This window comes from Aspergillus thermomutatus (assembly GCF_002237265.1).
Source record: "Aspergillus thermomutatus strain HMR AF 39 chromosome Unknown NODE_40, whole genome shotgun sequence".
Classification (NCBI taxonomy): domain Eukaryota; kingdom Fungi; phylum Ascomycota; class Eurotiomycetes; order Eurotiales; family Aspergillaceae; genus Aspergillus; species Aspergillus thermomutatus.
In genome coordinates, this window is record NW_020798089.1 from 122,631 (window position 1) to 142,665 (window position 20,035).

The 20,035-nt window shown below is 51.1% G+C and overlaps 5 protein-coding genes across 5 annotated transcripts; 1 reads left to right on the top strand and 4 right to left on the bottom strand.

The window, feature by feature from the left end:
• Positions 1 to 2,084: 2,084 nt before the first annotated feature.
• Positions 2,085 to 9,324, bottom strand: CDV56_108784 (uncharacterized protein; the record flags this gene model as incomplete). Its single annotated transcript, XM_026762403.1, has 10 exons — positions 2,085 to 3,180; positions 3,233 to 3,489; positions 3,541 to 3,869; positions 6,061 to 6,520; positions 6,568 to 6,622; positions 6,671 to 6,733; positions 6,785 to 6,855; positions 6,969 to 8,349; positions 8,399 to 8,483; positions 8,703 to 9,324. The coding sequence occupies 10 exons, from the start codon at positions 9,322 to 9,324 to the stop codon at positions 2,085 to 2,087; spliced, it is 4,419 nt and encodes a 1,472-aa protein (XP_026616530.1).
• Positions 9,325 to 9,804: 480 nt separating this feature from the next.
• On the top strand, positions 9,805 to 11,542 carry CDV56_108904 (uncharacterized protein; the record flags this gene model as incomplete). The annotated part of the gene is made up of 6 exons (XM_026762523.1): positions 9,805 to 9,956; positions 10,006 to 10,163; positions 10,211 to 10,672; positions 10,731 to 10,839; positions 10,906 to 11,217; positions 11,269 to 11,542. 6 exons carry the CDS (start codon positions 9,805 to 9,807, stop codon positions 11,540 to 11,542), a joined length of 1,467 nt encoding a protein of 488 aa, XP_026616531.1.
• A 110-nt stretch (positions 11,543 to 11,652) lies between these two features.
• CDV56_108934 (putative RAN small monomeric GTPase (Ran)) lies at positions 11,653 to 14,209 on the bottom strand (the record flags this gene model as incomplete). The annotated part of the gene is made up of 6 exons (XM_026762553.1): positions 11,653 to 12,564; positions 12,611 to 12,834; positions 12,884 to 13,037; positions 13,082 to 13,174; positions 13,737 to 14,083; positions 14,140 to 14,209. The coding sequence occupies 6 exons, from the start codon at positions 14,207 to 14,209 to the stop codon at positions 11,653 to 11,655; spliced, it is 1,800 nt and encodes a 599-aa protein (XP_026616532.1).
• Positions 14,210 to 14,589: 380 nt separating this feature from the next.
• On the bottom strand, positions 14,590 to 17,077 carry CDV56_108972 (glycoside hydrolase family 95 protein; the record flags this gene model as incomplete). Its single annotated transcript, XM_026762591.1, has 3 exons — positions 14,590 to 16,265; positions 16,309 to 16,535; positions 16,581 to 17,077. The coding sequence occupies 3 exons, from the start codon at positions 17,075 to 17,077 to the stop codon at positions 14,590 to 14,592; spliced, it is 2,400 nt and encodes a 799-aa protein (XP_026616533.1).
• A 434-nt stretch (positions 17,078 to 17,511) lies between these two features.
• On the bottom strand, positions 17,512 to 19,134 carry cp6 (putative carboxypeptidase S1; the record flags this gene model as incomplete). The annotated part of the gene is made up of 5 exons (XM_026762636.1): positions 17,512 to 17,576; positions 17,623 to 17,889; positions 17,937 to 18,450; positions 18,500 to 18,830; positions 18,881 to 19,134. 5 exons carry the CDS (start codon positions 19,132 to 19,134, stop codon positions 17,512 to 17,514), a joined length of 1,431 nt encoding a protein of 476 aa, XP_026616534.1.
• Between the last annotated feature and the right edge of the window lie 901 nt (positions 19,135 to 20,035).

Genomic DNA, 20,035 nt, shown 5'->3' on the forward strand with positions numbered 1-20,035 from the left:
GATGTTTTGAAGGGAATAGAAAGAAGCAAATCAGATGGTTGATGAAGGAAGAACGGCAGTGCTACGCCTCCAGTCAAGCATTGCCAGGACGGCATTTTATAGTTGTGGAAAATCTTGTCTTCCTCTGGCCCGTGGGGATTCCCTTTGGACTACATCATCCCCCTTCAAGGGATACAGCGATCTGGCTCATCGCCGCGATCTCAATGCTTCCATTGGGCCTTTTCTGGGGAAAAGGCGGGGGAAACGGCGCCAAGTGGGTCGGCTGCAGCGTGGCTTCCCCGCACCTTGTTTGGATCTGGGAAAATACCGAGGACATTGTTATGGTTATTCCTGGTCTGCATACCTACTTGTTCTTTACGCAAAGATCTACAAGTGATTCTGGGTTTGATTGAGTTTCGAATCCTTGTACTTGGAATCTATCGAAATTGTGATCTTCCTACTACAGATCCTCTCTTGTACATTCGTCCATACACCACAACAGACCTTCGGAAACCCTCTACGGAATAGGGGCACATCTTCAGGGGGCAGGTTACCGAGGCCAACAGCTCACTTTTGGACAAGGCCCACTCGAAAAAGTCCCCGCCAAAAGGGCCATTATTTCATGGTTCAGCCTTCAAAGTAGACTTGGCGAAGCCACCGGTGTTCCAAGAAGCTTAGATGATGTGCAAACTATCGAATACTATCACTCAAAATTGCCGCCAACACATAGACTAGAGCCTGCAACTAAATCAAAAACTCTAAATATGCAGATAGGCCGGTCTGGCTTGGATTGCAGACGCGCGGTCATTTGTCCATGTCCCTCCTCGGCCAATGCTGTTGGCACGGCAGCTGTTGTTGCCTGATCTTCTTAGCGCTGCGCATGTCCTGTTGATGTCCCTTCGGAAACTCAATTCTAGATCAAGGAAGCTCCCAAACTTAATATTTCCTCCTCCACGGAGATGAACTCCGGGTGAAAGGATACCTATCTCCGAGCATATATTGGCTAGCCCCCTTCCAAGACATGCTGAACATATCCTCCTGCCAAATCCGGACGATGTCATGGCGAATGGTATCTTTTGAAAATTGAACAGTTAAACCATCGATAATCTGCCAAGAGGATCAACCTGCTCTGTCAGGATACAAATGAAAAGGGCCATGGTGGCCCTACCAGATCATCATGGTTTCTGTGCTAGATCTACACCATTTGGTAGCATCTACGACTACTCTGCTACGGGGTACTTACTGTGATTTTTCGTCAACGCTCGGAATAGACTGAACTGTCCAGACTACCTAGAAAAAACTGCTCTGCGAAGGTCAAGACGTATAACCGCGCCATATGCCCCTGAAGAAAAAGTTTGTCAAAGATATGTAGACGACTCGAAAGCTGTCCAAGAGGAGAATTAAACTTCCCCCGGATTACAGGAGGTTTCCTTAGTCTGTCTCTCCGGCACTCTATAGCGACTGTACAAGGAAATCTCATCGGGTGTTTCCGCTCTCACTTTTCGCGGGCGACATTGTAACCGATGGCCAAGGAAGGCTGCAAGCCTCGGTGATTAGGAGATAGCCAGAGAGCCCACTTCCCTCCGGAAGAAAAGCTTGTTTAAGTTTGAGGGTACGAGGCAAGCATCATGGGTGTTGTCTTATATATTGTTAGAATACTATACCACCATGATTATGGACATGTAATTCGTAGACTAAGGAGTACATTGTCCGGATGCCTTTTTGGTCTAGTAGTATATCCTCCTGAGAGACTTTAAGAAGACGCGCATTTACATCACTATCATCCTGATTGCACCAGAGTTGTAGCTAAAAATCTAAAGGCCAAAATCATCCACATATGCACCTTATAGATTATACCATTCATTGAGAACAACTATACCTCGTTCGAAGGATCGCCCTGATGATTGCCAAAGGATGTTCTCATCTTTTTCCGCCCAAGTCTTGGCGCCAAGCACCATACCCCCATAGTCATGCAGCTTGAGAGAAGAGCAAATTGGTAATACATTAATATACAAATATCTTGCAAATCTTCTTGCTATTGAAGAGGTTCGAATTCTGTTGAGATAACATGACGTGACTTTTAAGGTGAGATAAAAATCCAGCTTCTACACACTCTCTTGCTGCGGAGCGGACGTCTCCAGGTGATCATTTGTTTCCGCCGCGTGCTTCTCGGATCCTTCGTGATCATTTGACTGCTCAGGAAAGACAAACTTTGAGCTCTGCCACGGCTTGATTTTCATGACATACATCGTGTCGATCTCCTCCAGTGTTCTTCCCTGTCCCTCAATGACGGTAAAGTACACCATCGCGGCGGCGAGGAACAAACATCCTGCAAAGACATAACCATATCGAAAATCGATAGCACTGGTAATGAATGGCGTGAAGAAGGCGAGCAGGAAGTTCCACAGCCAGTTGGACGCGGTTGCCAGGGACATTGCTCGAGCTCGGAACTCGGATGGATACAATTCGGCGATGATGGTCCAGACCATCGGACCCCACGTTGACGCGAATCCAAGAATGAAGAGACAGGCGAATACCACCATGACCACCCCGGCGGTATGGGTTCGTTCCGGGAACTGCCGGTCAAGGGAGAAGTGGCCGACAGAGGCGAAGACCATGAAACACACGAACATCCAGAGGGCACCGGCGATGAGGGACCGACGACGCCCGTAGTTCTCGATCAGGTACAGGCCGAGGAAGGTGGTTCCGAAGTTTACCCCACCAAGGATCATCTGGGTGACGTAACTGTTTGAGATACCGGCGCCCTTGAACACGGTCGTTCCGTAATAGAAGAAGTAATTGGCGCCTGTGAGTTGCTGAAGAGCTTGCAGGGCAACACCCACAGCGACACGGTACGACATACGTGGGGCCCGGAAGAGGTGGACCCAAGTGACCTGACCACGAGCAACTTCTTCCTCGTACTTCTGTTTGATCTCCTCGAATTCGAGCTTCAGAGCACGGTGGTTCTTCGGGATGCCGTACATCTTTGAAAGCGTGCTGATGGCCTGATCGACCTTTCCGTGTCGGTAGTCATACCGAGGGCTCTCAGGGAACATGGAGATGCCAATACCCAGGATGAGAGCCCAGACATATGTGATGCCCATTGGGATACGCCAGGAGCCAGTATCCGTTCGTGTTTCGGTGCCGTAGTTGATGCAATTTGCCACGAAGATGCCGAGTGTGATGAACAATTGGTAGGTACTGCGACAGTCAGTGCTGTCCTAGGACAATATACTGTAACCTGACGACTTACCTGACTAGAGAACCACGAATGTGCCGTGGACCGGACTCTGCCTGGTACATAGGGACCAAGAGGGAGAGAGCACCGACCCCCAATCCCGCAACCCAACGGCCGAGCGAAACCTGGTACCACTTACCGACGGGAGAAGAAATCTGAACCGTGATTCCAACGCAGACCATCAAAGACCAGATGGTGATCGACCATTTCCGGCCAATGCGATCCGCAATAGGTGCCGCGATCAAAGCTCCCATCAAGGTTCCAATCGACAGCTATTTACTCATCAGCAATGCACATTTCAGATGGGAACAAAGCGAATATACCAGCGCGACAATCAAACCAGATCGGACGTTGGAGAAGTAATACGTCCCATCAGCTTTTTGTTCACCAAACCGTTGCAGGAAATCCTTCATCGCCAGGAAACCGGAGATTTGACCGGTATCGTAGCCGAACAGGAAGCCACCCATAGAGACAAACACGCCCATGATAAACGACCGCCAAGTCAAGAGCGGTATATGAGTATTGACCAGCTCACTTTCATCAGCCGTGATGGCCGTCTGCGAGTGTGTCTCTGATGCCACACGGTCATCCTGGAAGTAGGCATCAGGATTGGCCTGAGGCAACTTGGGTTTCCTGAAGAGCATGGTCACTACTAGTCAACAGAATTGTAGTACAATTAGAGATCCTTTGGATAGAGTTGGAGTCGGCTCTGCAGTGGACAACGGATCAAAATTCCATCTCGCAGCCTTAAATAAGAGGGTCCTATATAGATAGACTCTGCGCCAAGCCACACTGAGGTCATACGCAACCACACCCAGTCGCAACACCTTTTCTGCATCGTGAAGAGGCAGCATCCTAGCAGCTATTCTGTCATAGTCGGTGATCGCCGCTTGGATCCCTGCTCACGTGGCGTGTTCAATTCCCGCATCTTCCGTGGGTGCAATTCTTGTTCCTCCACAGTCGCGAAGAGAACCGATGAATTGCATCGCACATATTCCACAGACCCACTAATGGAAAGTTCAAGCGACCCTGGATAAGAATCAAAACTGAGTTCTAGGCGCTGCGGTCGGTGGCGGATCCTGGGGCAGTCCGGGGAAGAGAGTGTCATGCCGTCATCGCCCGCAACCGGTAAGCACACGGCGACTTTTGACAGGTTGATGCCCTGCGAATAAGGTTGCACGGCAACCACATATGACCGCAGCCAAGTCTTTCGGTCATCGACTCATCAACGGATTTGACGTGGTGGGCTGGCCGTCGTGGGTGGTATAGTTGCTCAGGGGCGTTACTATGACTGTTTGATGTCCTATATCGCAGCTCATTTGTATCGATCGTTCTGCAATCCCTTGACTTGGGCGAAACTCAAAAGTGAACTGAATCAATCCCACCAGTTCTTTGCCTTCCCCATGATTAATGAAGAATGGTTCTCATTATGCGAGAAGCAGATCCCCTCCGCTGTTCCATCAGTCAGCATCCTCAAATCTAAAATCATCCGATAAGCTTTGACACTTACGTGTATGCGGCGGGCACAAATGTCGTCCGTTCTTTCGGTTATAGTCCACGACTATCTCAATGCGTGGGCCACGGGCCCTGAGAAACCTTTGAATGCTCGGACAAGTGATTCCCTGTTTCCGGCAGCTTGCCATCCTACACAAAGTCAGCCTCAGTCGAGCTTAAGGTTGCTCATGGACAAACTCTCTGCAACGACTTTGGCTGTGGGACGAATACGCAAGAGGCTAAACGCTCTATTGATGGAAAGGAATGCGCGACAAGCGATTGGTCATCGGCGGCCCATTCGATAAACCCTGACATTGAAACGAACTTCTTGGTTGCTGGGATGTGTGTCAATTGATCCGTCGGAAGAAGCCACCATAGACAAGACTTGCCGACTGATGATTGCTCGGGATGATTAATCACGAGGTGGTTTCGGACCACGGGCTGTTCGGCATCAGTGTCATGTTCCATATAATGATAGGTCGGGGCCAGGATGTCCGGGAAGACCATAGGACGTCGCCAAAGACTCGCGCCCATCCTCTAACATCACAGACGAACGTGCACCAGAAACTCCTGCGTCACATACAGCTTGCCAATGCTTGCAAATGTCCGCAACCTGCTTCCACCATATGGGTATATCCAATCGGTGGTCTGCTATCTGCATTTGATCTTCTGCAGAATGGCATGACTGGACAGTGTTTCGGAATTTGCATTAACGATCACTGTGCATCAGTCTGAAAAGATATGAGCGGGTTGATTTACATTGTATTCAACAGTCTAGTTTCAACTGAGTAGCTTCTCGAGTCTACAAAAATGACGGCGGTATGGCTTTCACCTAGATGCTTGTTCAATGGAGATAAACAGATTGTCCAGACTTACCGATGGGGTCCCATCACCCGCTCTGCTTGGCGACTTAGTACATATAGAAGAAGCTGGACTATTTGTTCACTGCTAAGAACAGCCTCTTGCTGTGTCTATCTTCCAATATAGCTTGGTAAATTCAGCTCTGGTTATACAAGGCAGAAATGACAAAAGCAGCAGGCGGGACCCTTCCAGAAGGGGAAAGCCGCCATGTTGAATAAGCCAGCGGGATACCAAAATAAGAAGATGTCTTCCGCCTGGGAAGGACGAAATTGCAATAATTTCGCTCATGAAAAGCCCAACAAGGCATCTTGTTCTAGGATAGTCTCTATGCACAAGCGGCGTACTCTATAGATCTATGACACAGTCCCGCAATTTCGCTCAAGCAACAGGAGGCACATCCTTCGGGCCAACATTATTCAACAAGCTCAAGAAGCAGTTCCATCCTATCTCACTTAGCACAAGAACGAAACGCTCCACAGGGAACATACCAATATTTAACACATTGACCGTAAGCACCCGGTACTGCAGCGGCACAAGCGCAAAGTTCACCAGCTGCAGGAACGGCCAAACCGTCCAGTTGGCTTTCAGCGCTGGCCAGTACGACCTCTCCAACTTGTCTCTAGGACTTCCGCCCTCCATGATAGACATGCTGGACAAAAAGACTCCGATCATGGTGGGAGCGAATAGTAATTGATCCGCTGCTACTCTCCCAACGACTGTTCGTTGTGCGGTGGGCAGATTGATGCGTCTCTGCAGGACTTGGAACCATTTTGTGGCCAGAGGACCAAAAACAGCTACCACGGTGAGGAAGGGTATCTTTGTAGGGGAAGGAGCCCACTTACCTCCGCCGTAAAGTGCCATTCGTGTAGTGCGCATCACATCGTGCCGAGTAATCCCTCTTCTTTCCACCGCTTGTTGGGCGAGGCCATCTCCAACGGCGAAGAGACACTGTTTGCAATTAATACCTGACGTGAGATTCACCCGGATGAACTAACCGCAGTCGTCAAGCTTTGCGTCAACAGAGGACGCTGGGCTAAACTTCGCTGGTACCTATACCCGCGTGAGCGAGTCATTCGCTGCCAGTGCCTTGTATCTTACCACTGAAACATTGTGACCTCTTTCACCAAGGGTTTCAGAATAAAGGATTTAGGACAATCCAACCTGTGAAAGATAATGAAGTTGTTTAATAAAACTTGATCCTGAAAGAGTGACGTTTGTTCTTTGTTGATCATCATGTCCTTCTCCACATGGTATCGGGAAGTATGAAATTGGAAATCTACCCGCTATGAAGTCATAGTAGGCCCGCCGCACACCCTATAGACTTCTTGTGTACCTTTTTCAGGCCGATTCATCTACCTCAAAAGTCCCACGTCAAACGATTATTCGACCAAGAAACCTCATCAAACCCCGGGCCGAAAATCTCTCGGAAGAGATCCGCAAATCCATCATTTGCCAAGTCACGATCAGTGCCCATCACAGCCATGGGCAAAAAGGGATCATATGAAGAAACCAATGGACTCGCAACATCTGTTTCTTGATTTATCGGCGTATACGCGATCGTCCTTTCGGGAGCAGAGTCATTTTGATCTCCGGCCACCGCGGCCAACTCTCCCAATCCCACTGCTCTGCTCCGCAGCACCATGAGCAGATGCTGACCCAGCAGGGCTGCAATCCCAAGACGATGGGACGGCGTCGTGCCAGACTTCTGCAGCTGCAGCGCTACCTGCGCGAGCAACGCAAGAAATTCCATTCCACCGTCCGAGCCAGAGCCATACAGACACGGAAAAAGCTTCAATGCCAGGACGGCTGCATACGCTATCATCGCCCACGTGGGCGCAAGCATGCAGTACAGAGGCTCGCCGATTGTCCGCAAATCGCGTACAGCTACCGCGCAGCAATGTACGGCGGCATCGAAGCAGTCTTCTCGAATAGCGTCGAGATGGCGGTCTGTATTCCTGGATGCATGCAAAGCAAAAGACAGGGTCCACAGCCGGTTGTGCAGATACACATAGTTGAGGAAGACATCAGGTAGTTGTTGAGATTGAGGCAGGGTGTAAGGATCTTGAAGCCAAGTCTTGCACCATGGCTCTAGCGAGGCATTAATCAGCTTCGAGGCCCAATGAGGATCTGCCTGAGGAAGCGATGCTTCATGCCGTAGCTCATTTTGCAGCGGGGCCAAGAGGCGGCGGAGAAGTATAAAGGCGCAGGTATGTCTGTCAGTCGCATCAGCGAGCGGATGCATCCTCCAGCTGTCGATGTTGCGTGTCAGTTCTGTGTCTGCAAAGACGTTGGTGCGACCACATGCGGCGCTATTGGCTCTTTCCCACAGCAAGATCCGTAGCCAAGTTCGTTCCCGATTTCGTGCAAGCCTTTGAGTGTGCTCCGAATGTTGACGGGTCTGGTTATTGAGAGGATTGCGATGCAATCGTGACTTTGAACCTTGGTCCAGGCCAAGCTCTATTGCAATGCCCACTGCATGCGTCGTGTAAAGCCACGAGCGTTCCTCTGACAATGCTTTGGCCGGAGTCGCTGATAGGAGCGAAATGTAATACCCCTGCACGACCTCAACAGACTTCCAGCCAGAACTGTGAACGTGTCGGGAGAGCTTCTCTCCATGCAGCCGCAGCCTTTTGGCAATGGTCTCCGAGCTGTGATCAAATTGAGCCGTGAGAGCAAGGATCCATGTGAACAAGAGGCATGACCGCGAGCGTACGTACTCGGGAGTGTGCAGCTTAGGATCAAGAATGCCATTGACTGAGTGAAGGCGTGTGAAGTAGCTGTCGATAGTCAGAGGAGCTGCCTTTTGGGAGTGATGTAATCCCTTACATGGAAAAAAGCATATGTGCTTCTTGCATGGATACCAAGCCCAGTTCCACTGGGTCCAGATCCGGACCAGTGTCTCGTGATGGATCTGAAACAGGTCGGAAATAGTCCATATGACCCGCCATATGCGATGAAGACTTAAGTATCGCATTTAAACCTTTTTCAACTTGATCCTTAGTCAACTGCAATCCTATCGGTACGTGTCCTGGACAACGCAGGGGATAACGCGTTCCCTCTGATGATGGTATACTGCGTATTGCCTCTACTGTAGAATGTAGACATGTATCCATCGACGGTCGTGGCATACTCATTACCCGTGCTGTTTCAGACGCATCTGCGAGCAGAGCCAATGGATTGCTGACAGGCTCCTGGCTAACGTCAGAGCTCGATATCGCACTAGTCATCCGGTAGAAGCAGGAATTCGTGTGCGGTTGACTCTGCTCTGTATAGTGAAAGTCCTGAGCACCTGCCAGTCGCCTTTGCGTTGAGCATTTCTGAAGATGACTTAGATCTTCCCCGTGCAACGGTTGATTGAGCTCTGCATCCGCATGTTGCTCAGAGTTCTGCACGTCCGAGAGAAGGTCCAAGAGGCGCTCTTCCCGCTCCGACAAACCATTCATCCCATCAATGTCATTAGATGAATTTCGTGCCTTTTCCAACTCGGCCTGTATCTTCCGACGGGCCTTCTCGAGACCTTGATAGCGGCCCACTGCCCCGGGTCTTCGGCCCAGTGGACGTGGTGGAGGAATGCTACAGGTGCGGTTATTTCGCCGGCAACGCTCACATGGTTCTAATTGACTCTCACACGTATTAACTCTTGCAGGTCGAATACATCGCATCTTTAATTTCCGACATGCTTCGCATGCCGCTGTGGTGGAGGCGCGTGGAAGTTGTTGCCTCATCGACGGTCTCGCCGAGCCAGCTGCCATGAAGGAAGGGGTTGTTACTAGATTGAACGGCCCTTCAGCAGAGTTAGACTGAGACCAAATTATTGTTAGATCTCCAATCATGCCATCATGATATCTGCGAGGACATTCAAGGTGTGTGTGGACAGCAGAAGAGGGAGTGATGCGGGGAATCAGTCCGGCTATTTCCCTTCTTGGCAATTCATCGCCTGAGGCCACCCTGAAGCCCCAAAGGCAATATTTCTTCCATCGACCAAGTCAGCGTCAAATAAGTGGGTTATAGCGGAATAGGATACTCCCAGCTAAAAATATATCTGAATCCAACCTATCATGTATGATGAGATTGCGATCTGGTTTTATCCAGAGACAAAATGCACCGGTTGTGGGTCGCCGGCCTATTAATTTACTGACCGGAGGAAGCTTTTATACTCTTCCGTCCATGCTGAGATCATATCTCCAACTTCCTCAAAATTGAACATTACTCATACAACTCTGACCCTTAACATGCAGACTTTGACTGTTGATGTCCTGATATGTGGCGGTGGCATGTCCGGCATGGCCTGCGCTGCCTTTGCCGCCGACGCCGGAGCCAAAGTACTTGTGGTCGAGAAACAGTCGGTTGTGGGTGGTTCTTCGAATTACTCTGCCGGGATGTTGTATGTAGTTTGAAAAACCAGTCCTGAGACAGGTGCTGATGTCTAGCAGCTGGGCCCCTAAGTCCTATGAGCGCTTGAGGTCATGGGTACCTGCAGGTGATCCAGAGCTACAAGCAGCGTGGATGAAGGACTACCTGCCCGCCGTGCAATGGATACGGGAGAATGGGATCCCAATTGATCAAAGTTTTGATGGGATAATGACAATCGGTATGACACACCAAATCGATGTCCACTTCTGCTAATCGTGGTTGCAGGGATCGGCTTCCCGATCAAGATACCACGGCTTCACGATCATCATCAACAGCGGATCAAGAACAGCAACACTCGCTCCGAAGTATTCACTGATACATCAGTGATCAAGCTGATACAACAATATCCGGGTCTACCAGGATCTCGCATCATCGGCGCTATTATCCGCCAGAATCACGGCGATAGGAAGAGGCCAGTGCACATCGAAGTCAAAGCCAGGCAGGTAGTGTTAGCTACCGGCGGATTCCAGGGTAACCCATCCTTAACTTCAACGTATATCGGCCAGGGAGGAGACAGCCTCTTTATCCGATCGAATCGCGGCTCTGTCGGAGATGGACTCACCTTGGCCAGGGCAGTAGGAGCAGGCACAAGTCGTGGAATGAACACGTACTACGGCCATTTGCTACCTGCTCCCTTGCGAGCTGAGGACGTCAACCCGAAGGACTTTTTGGCTTTAGCACAGTACCGTACGTCATCCCTATCTGTAATGTAACTGATCACATCAGGGCTGATAGCGCGCACAAGAAAGCAAGCACTGCCTCCTAATCAACGAAAGCGGGCGCAGATTCACCGACGAGACAATGGGCGATGAAATTGTCAATCAATACCTGGCCAAACAGGAAAAGCGCTGCGGGTTTCTCTTATTCAAGTCCAGCATCCCTCCCTAGCAGAATACGGACAACTCAACTGACCTCTACAGTGACAAAACAAGAAACCAGCATTGCATCTCCGCCCCGTTCCCTAACGCAGGTGAGATTGATCGTCTTGAGAAGGCTCGCGCGCACGGGTGCAAGGTCGCCAGCGCACACAGTATCGACCAGTTGATCGAAATACTGGAGACGTGGGGTGTCGATAGCGCCCAGGCCCGCCGGACGATCGAGCAGTACGATCGTGTGGTACGTCTTGGCGACAAGACAGCAATGCTCGATGCGCCGGTTGGGAAGGGGGGTAAACCACCTATGCCTTTGACTGAGGGTCAGGGACCGTTCTTTGCCATGGAAGTGCAGCCATCGTAAGTGATGCCGCCGCCAGGGACATATTGCAAATGTAACCGACGAAGTAGAATCACTTTCACATATGGCGGAATTCTCATCGACGCCGAGGCTCGTGCTCTCACTGCGGACAAGACTCCTATTCCAGGTTTGTTAGTCACGGGTGTTGACGGCGGGGGCTTCAGCAACGTGGGCTACGCAGGAGGCTTGGCTTTGGCGTTTGTGACTGGTCTTTGGGCCGCAAGAACTGTCGCTAAGGAATTAGGACTACCAGCGCCGCAGTTGCCAGCCGCCGATCCGCGGGATGTGATATCGAGTAAGCAAGGGGTACTTAGTCGGGTATAGAAAAATTCTCTACTTCAATGAACACGAATTCCGGGGAAGATATGATGATTGCAGGACCTCCAACATTCTGCCTTTTAGGCTATATACCTTCGTGAATGTAAGGTCAAAGTCTAGAGGAATGCCCCCGGCACATAGCCCAACAACACATCCTTCCTCGCCACCTGCCTTAACCTCTGCAGTATCTCCGGACTTGTTGAAATCCCCTGGATTTGACACTCACGGCCAATACTGTTCGTCAATTTGTCAAGAGAGATATGCGCAACACTGCTTTTGTCCGCGAGCACCTCTACTTCTTCCTCGGCCACCTTGCGCGCACACTCATACATGGCCGTGTAGCGGATCAGATCCGGAGACATGCGCACTTCGTCCGACTGGGACTTTTTCGAGTCCCGACAGCAGGAGCGGCATGCCGTCGTGATGAGGGCAAAAGACGGCTTGTCATTTGATAGGTGAGCTAGGGGTGTTTCCTGGATGCTCTTGATAAGCACCATTCTGATGCAGTGGATGCAAAGTACGAAGAGTCCTTGGTCCTTGACAGTGTTTGGTTTCTCTTCTGGAGATTGGTGTGCTTTCTTGGATTCGCGATGCTCTTTTGTTGGTTCTTGGTGCTTCTTCGTAGCTCCGCGCTCCTCCGTGGCCACAATATGGAGGTTTGTCCCTTCTACTTCTGCAACTGGGACGGTTCCATTGACTGCAGGTTTTGTCTCCTTGAAAACTGGGACAGTCCCGTTGACAGGTGGTTTGAGCTCATTTTGTACTTTATTAGTGGTGTTGAGAAACTTCAGTTGCCCATCGGATGCATCCGCCCTCTTGGGCGTCTCGATAACGGTTGAGAAGCTTTCAGCCGAGATATCTGCTTTCATTGGTGGCGGTGATTCAAGAGGTGGTATCTCTTGGGTTAGAATATAGGGTACAACTGCATCTTTATCCTGGGATCCATTTTCCCGGCGCCACAGGGGGACCCAACTGTCCGTTTGGGATTTGAATGCTGCGGGTCCAACATTGGGCAGCGATTTGTACCCCTGAGAAGTCTTAGCTTGGCAATCAATAGCATGAACGAATACACACCACGGCAGGATTTCTCAACAGCTGCCTCGCAAGATCAAGGAACGGTTCATGTATGTTGCTCAGAGACATGACAGACATCTCCACATACCCCGTCCCTTTCTTCTTGGGGAAAGTGATAGTCTTTGGCGGCAATCTGGCATCCATCGAGGCATCGTCTTTGTTTCCGCAGATGAAGATGGGGATAAACCTCCCCAGGCGCATCCCATCCTTGTTCACGAGGCTTTCTGTACGATTCCGTCAGCGCTGCCGCAATACAAGAAGCGCTGTACATACGGTACCAATTAGGTACATTATTGTACGAGATCCGATCTGTCAGATCAAACATGATGATCGCAGCATCGATGTCGTCGAATTCCCTCGACGACAGGGCATTTGGTTTCTGAGTGCCGCTGACATCCCAGATCTCGTACCTCACCGGGCCGACAGTCTACAACATGAGCCATTGTCTTTGTAGTCAGAGGAGACACTTACTGTGTGTAGGAGGATGTCATGTTTCTCAACGTTGGCCGTTACCGGCAGCGAATGCTCGAATCTCTTTTTGAGATATCGGTGCAAGAAGGCTGTCTGTGTCGGTTAGCCAAGTCTCCCGAGGCGGATAGGAGACGTCACCAATACCTTGCCCACACCGGGGTTTCCTATGAGGAGCACTTTGAATGTCCTGGTATCCTTGGTCATTTTGATGAGGATATCCAGTTATTCACTAGAGAATAATTTGAAGACCAGCTGGCAATGGGATTGGAAATATGGCGCAAGGGGAACATGAATCCCGCCATGTCCCGGTGTGGCTGGTAGAATGTGGGGTATTCGCTTAATCGACGATCTTTTATTATGGACTTGCCGATTACGGATGGGTTGGGCCTGAACCGGGATCTTATTTTTATATACAATCAAGGTGATATATCATAATGTCCTCCCATAATTATCTCGACTATTGATATATCTCCCATCGGACCAGAAAAGTACTATGCTTCATACAGACACCACATGTAAACCATATGTAAACCATATCATGTCAAACCCTAAGCCTTGATCCTAAACGGTCCAGCCGCATGAAACAGACTCGGCATCTACAGTCCCAATCAGCCTACTCTTTATCGACACCTAAGCGTAAGAAGTGGTGACATACCTGCGGCGCCGTCTCTAAGACCGTCTGCACCCGCAAATACCACACCGAGTCATCATTAACCGCGGGTATCTCCCCGGGGACGGTGATCGTCACCTTTCCATCCTCCTCCTTAATTCCGTCCTGGATCTTGATCGACTGATCAAAGTTAATAGAATTGGGGACCCTCACGGGATTGTTGTACAGCCAGACATTATACTCGCCGCCGGGGTATTGGGACAGGGGACCAGGGCAGTAAGTTGTCGGGGCGCGATTGAAGCGTAGCTCGATCTGGCTGCCGGGGGCCACCGTGGAATTATCGGGGATGCCTTGGTAGACGTTGATGCAGGCGTAGTCGCGTTTCCCCCATGCTACGGAGTGGATCGGTGAGACTTGGGGCGGGTGGTGAGGATGGGGTTGGACTTACGCTGGTACTTGTCAAACGCGGAGGCGCTGATGGCGAGGAGGGAAGAGATGATGGCTGTTGAGATCTTCATCTTGTATTCTGTGGTTGAAGGGCAGTGTTGGTGAATGGGATGCAAGAGCAGGGTTCTGATATTATGTATGAAACCCCTGTATGGCTATCGATCTTTTGGGAGCCGTTGTCCTGCGACGCGAGAGTACCTCTAAACGGGTCTGAATGACATCGATTGGTAATCTTTAAGAGAGAAGTGGCTGCTTAGTCTCAGGCTCACTGTCTCAGCTGCTAATTTTGAACGACAAGTGAGACATCTTGGCATGAAGATCAGCCACTCCGACAGCAAGGCTGTGTGCATATTTATCCACTTTCTGCGCCGAGCATCCTGTCTAAGACATGCAGTCATGTGTACTGTCGAGTGTAACCCCGAGCCAGTTACAGTCGAGTCCGTCACTCGAGTCACTCCAACCTGACCGTATACGACTTGCCCGCAACTGTCTGGATTGGCTTCGTATACTTCTCCCCGTTCACAGTAAACGACTCTCCATCCTGCACCCTCAAAGCCAGTACCCCTCCACTCCTCGACTCAACCCTGGCATGCTGCAGCTCCCCACCGCTCCATTTCATATCAACGACAAAGTTCCCCCGCGCCACTAAGCCGCTCACACTCCCACTCGGAACAGCCGACGGCAACGCCGGCAGGAGATGCACCACCGCATGACTCTGCAGCAGCATCTCCGCGATTCCCGCCGCAAAGCCAAAATTGCCATCGATCTGGAACGCACTGCCGGGTCCCTGGTCCGTGTTCCAGAGGTTGTCGGTCGGGTATTTCTGCAGGAAGTACTGCGTGTGGTTCCAGACGCTATTGCCGTCGAACAAGCGCGCGTAGAGACTCATCGTCCACGCGCGCGACCATCCCGTGCTGCCGCTGCCGGAGTTGATGCGGTGGTTCAGAAGGACCTTGGCTGCGTCCGCCAGGGTCTGGTTGACAAGCGGTGTCATCTGGGAGCCCGGGTAGAGACCCAGGATGGGACTCATGTGTCTGTGTCCTGCTTCGGTCTCTTCGTACTCGCGTCTCCATTCGAGGACCTGGCCGTAGGAGCCGATATCGGGCAGTCGGATCTTGGAAATGTGCTTTTGTGCGTTGGTCAGATCCTCGCCTGTGATACCAAGGACTTTGCAGGTCTCGATGATGGCGGCGAGGAGCTCGTGGAGTAAAAGGTTGTCCATTGTTGGGGCGAGGTCGATTCCAGTGGAGTCACCCGCGATAGTCATGTCCTTCGGGATTATAAATGCATTCTCGGGGGAGATGGACGGACCGCTGGTGTAGTAGCCTTCGAAGTCGAAGAGGTAGCAGTAGTAGAAATCGGCTGCGCTCTTCAGGAGCGGCCAGATACGCTCTCGCAAGAGGGTCTTGTCTTGGGTGAAGCGGTACTGGTCCATCAGGTTCATCGACATCCACGCACTGCCCATCGGCCACATGGTCCACTTGGTTCCGTTGTCCACGGGGGCAGCATCCCCCCAGAGATCGGTGTTGTGGTGCAGGATATACCCAGTGTCGCAATGGTACATTTTCTTGGCGACGTCTTCTCCATGTGCGAGGACCTTATCCATCAGATCAATGACAGGCTCGAACGTGTCTGCAAGATTGGTGACCTGCGCATGCCAGTAGTTCATCTCCAGATTGACGTCGACGGTGTATTTGCCTCCCCAGGCGGGCGAGTAGTCCTGGTTCCAGATACCCTGGAGGTTGGCGGGAAGACCAGCTGTTGCTCCTGCGCGGGAGGATGCAATGAGCGAGTGTCGGCCAAAGTTGAACATCAAGGTCACCAACTCGGGGTCACTGCTAGCGTCGGTTTTGTACTTCTTGAGCCTGATGTCTGTGGGCTGGTTTCCCGCGGATCCGGACGAGCCCAGGTCCAGTCTGACGCGGGCAGAAAGAGACTGGTAGTCTGAAGTTGCAGCTTGCTTCACTGCAGGGTAGTTAAATTTTACTGCAGCGTCTAGCTGTTTCTCGACAGTCGCATCTCGCTTAGTCTCATCGGGATATCGATAGGATGTCTGCGTGTCAAAGAAGATATCCACTATCGAGGCACCAGTGACCACAAGCGAGGTTCCATTGCTGGTGATTTGACCTAAAATATTAGCTTTTACCATAAAAAGAGTGGATGAACCTACCTCCACGGCTCAGCACCCTCGCCTGCGCAGTAAATCTGATAGGATCCGTACTCTGCCCACTATTCGCCTTCAGGGTTAGAGTGCCCATTCCATTACTGCTCTCAGCAGTCAAGCTCTCCACATATTTACTTCTCTCCAACATCGTAACCACATTCAAAGCACCGTCCTTGCTCGCCTTGAGCCGAATAGCCAATACCCCATTGGGATGACTAGCAACATACTCCCGACTGACCAGTCAGTACCTCCTCTGCTCTCCGCAAAAGACAACTTACCTATAGACCACATTCCCCACCTGATACCTCACACCCGCAACCCCCTTATTCAGGTCCAAAAAGCGCGTGTAATTCTCCACACTACTTGCGTCGTGTCCAAAATCCAACCTCAATGATCCCAGCGGGTTATACGCCTTCGGACTGCTCGGAATACTCACCATCTCCTGCAAGACAACATCGCTCGCTGCACTGAGGTTCCCGGTTTCAAGCATAGCCCGCGACTCGGTAAACCCCTCGTACGCCTTCGGGTTCACACGATCCTGGAAGGGGCCATTCCAGATGGAGTTCTCGTTCAGGGTGATGTTGTCGATGGCGCCGCCCCAGATTGCGGCTGCGAGACGGCCATTGCCGATGGGGAGGGTGGAGGCGAAGTCCGCGGCTGGGGTGGTGTACCATGTGTACGTCGAGGGATTGAATGAGGCGGCTCGGGCTGGGGAGAGGGCAGTGAGGACTGCCAGAGCTGAGAGGGTGCGCCACATGTTGCTGTTGCTTGACATGATGCACTGGAGTGGTTGATTCCTGTTATATACCTTGATAGTTCTGAAGTGCGGGGATTCAGCACGCATGAATCTCGCAAGACAGACCTCATGCAGTACGTTGATCATCGAGGATGGAGTAGGGGATTCCACGAATCATTTTCACTAATCAGATGGGATCCCCAGGATCGAGGGCCTTTCGGGGCCAGGTCACCACTGAGCCATCCATATCCATCGACTCTGACTAGGAATTTAGCCGGAACGTATTTATCCAGGAGGATTGAAGGTGACAGTAGCTAGTATACCGGGCAATACCCCGGCTTGAACCCCGCACGATCTACAGCCACAGGATAAGTGATGTTCCCGGTGATTCAGTGCTAATTTTGGTTAAACGGTATGTCTCAGTATATACATCCATCAATCATATCACTTGTCTCAATGAAAGCGGCCTATCTCTAGGTCGAGAAAATTGGCTTCTTCTGAAGCGTCTGCTGGAATACCTGAAGCGAGGTTTCGGGTTCTGCATCATTAGCATCGATCATACTGAACACCAAGGGAAGACTCACGGTAGTAGGGAACCTCATGTCCCGCCCCGTACACCTTTAGGAACGAGAAGTTGTCCACGCTCTTGAACATGCCCTTCTCAGCGCCGTTGACTGTGTACGGCGCGAGGTCCTTGGCTTTGAACTCCGCCTGTCCGGGATAATCAACGGCATTGGCGACCTCGTAGTTGCCCAGCCAGTTGCAGATCCAGTCGGCGTCACCCGCCCAGACGAGAACGTTGATGCCGGACTTGACCACGTCGGAGAGAGTCGAAAGAAACGAGCGAGGGTCTACATCGTCAGCTGTGCAGGTGCGAGGAAGAAAAGAGCGAACTTACTATCTCCCGTTGACGAAAACTTGTTATACGGCGCATTCGGACATTCCTGGTAATTCGTCTGTGCACCAATAGCTTTGACAACGTCGGGATCGGAGAGGTAGGTGGAATATGTCGCAGGCGGGTAGGGGTCATTGGATGGCTCGCGGATATCATACACATCCCAGTCGCCGGAATTACTGATCGGTCCCTCAATGTTGTTGTAGCAGACGCTGTCGGCGTTTCTGCAGGCAGCGTTGGTGCCTGTCTGGGTGCATTTCTGAATAGCCGGCAGACATTGGCTGTTGTAGACGCTCAGCAGACGGGTGCGATCGGAAGAGGAGATGAGCTGCTTGTAGGTGTTATTGTAGCTGAAGTCGATGTACGCCTTTTCTTGGATGGCCGAGTCGATCCAGCCATTGTTGACTCCCAGGGCGATCAGGTTGATGTTTTCGCCGGATACCGTTCCGGCTTTGATGGCGGCGTTTTGCTGCTGAATGTACGAGGCGAATTCGGGGCCATAGTGTCCACCGTAGGACTAAACGGTCAGCTCCTTCTGCTGTCGTACCTTCGGAGAAGGGACTTACCTCGGTGAAGATGGCAAAATCGCGGCTTTCGTATTCCGGGAACTGCGCGTAGAATGCCTGCAGCAATTTCCATACATAAGGGGCAGCGGTCACCGTGCTGGTCACGTCGTCTGTACCATAGGAGAAGCCAACGCCGATGGGCTGGTCGACGTACAGCATGTTGGCGTAGTTATTCCAGCTGTACTCGTTCAGCGAGGGAGTATCCTCCCCGTTGACAAAGTGGCAAGGACCGTGCTCCTGGAACAAACCGATCATGGAGGAGCAACCAGGGCCGCCGTTGAACCAGGCAGCCAGGGGAGCTTGCTGGGGGTTGTTTCGGGCCTCAAAGAACCTGGGGATATTAGAGGTCTGCATGGAGTCATGTTGTTGCGTAGCACGTACCAGAACCACATGTTCATGTTATCCCCGACAGAGAGATATCCAGAGTACTGATTTACTCCGGGAGTAGTCTCGCAGATGCCCGAATTCTTGACAAACTCCATCTTGGCTCCAGTCGCGGCATGTTCGAACACGGTATACTTGACGCCATTCTTCACAACAGACGAGACACTGTCTTTGGCTGCGCTGGCCGTGCTGGCCGGGGCAGCTCTAACGCCTGCTACCAGGAGAGGGAGAAACCACTTTTGATACCGCATTTCACCTCAAAGAGACCTAGATCCTGAACAGACAGAAGATCTGGTACTTCGTCCCCATTCGGGGCGATCCCTCTTTATAGCACCTGGAAGACTGCAAAACAACGCCAAGATGAGGAGGATCATCGGTTTAACCACGATCCTCTTCAAATCAATCAAGCTTCGTCAGGAACGAGCCATACACCGACTAGTTCCGTCGGAATACGACGCTGTTATCGAGCGTCCGTCGTACCTAGTAGATCACCTTCCCCATCCGGGCATTCTTCCGGATGCCGAATCAACAAGACGATCCAAGCTTTACTCAAGAGAAATTGGCGATCGGCAGCCAAGACCGGAGTCCGGATGGATGTGCGACGGCCGCCAATAAATATCCCTGATCATGGTTACATTCAGCTGTTCTCTGTGGCAGATGAAGAGGGGAAGGTGAGACATTCAGCGTGATTGGTGATATGGATGCCTCCTATGATGATCACCATTTGTTTATCTCAATCGGCTAGATTATTCACGGCTTCTTGCTGAGGAAAACAATTATCTAAGAGGATAACCTAGTGGGATAGCTAATCTCACAGAGATCAATCATTCTGATATGTGACAGATGATACCATAAACCCGAAAATACTTGTCCCTGCCTATCTGAGGAATCATCGACCATCCCGGAACTTCTTTATATAAACATTAATGAAAACATCCACTGATCGCCCCACAAAAAAGATGACGAGATGTGTAACACTAGTCGGCTTATCATTTGGCATAGATTCATCCTCATCTGAGCTGACATGTGGTCTAGCATGCCTGAACAGCGTATCCCATGCATGCTGTATGACTGTTGCACCGAAGTGCTGCCGAGTCACACCAGCACAACGATCAGGTCATTCAGCAGGGCTTCCTTCTCGCAAGGTCTTCA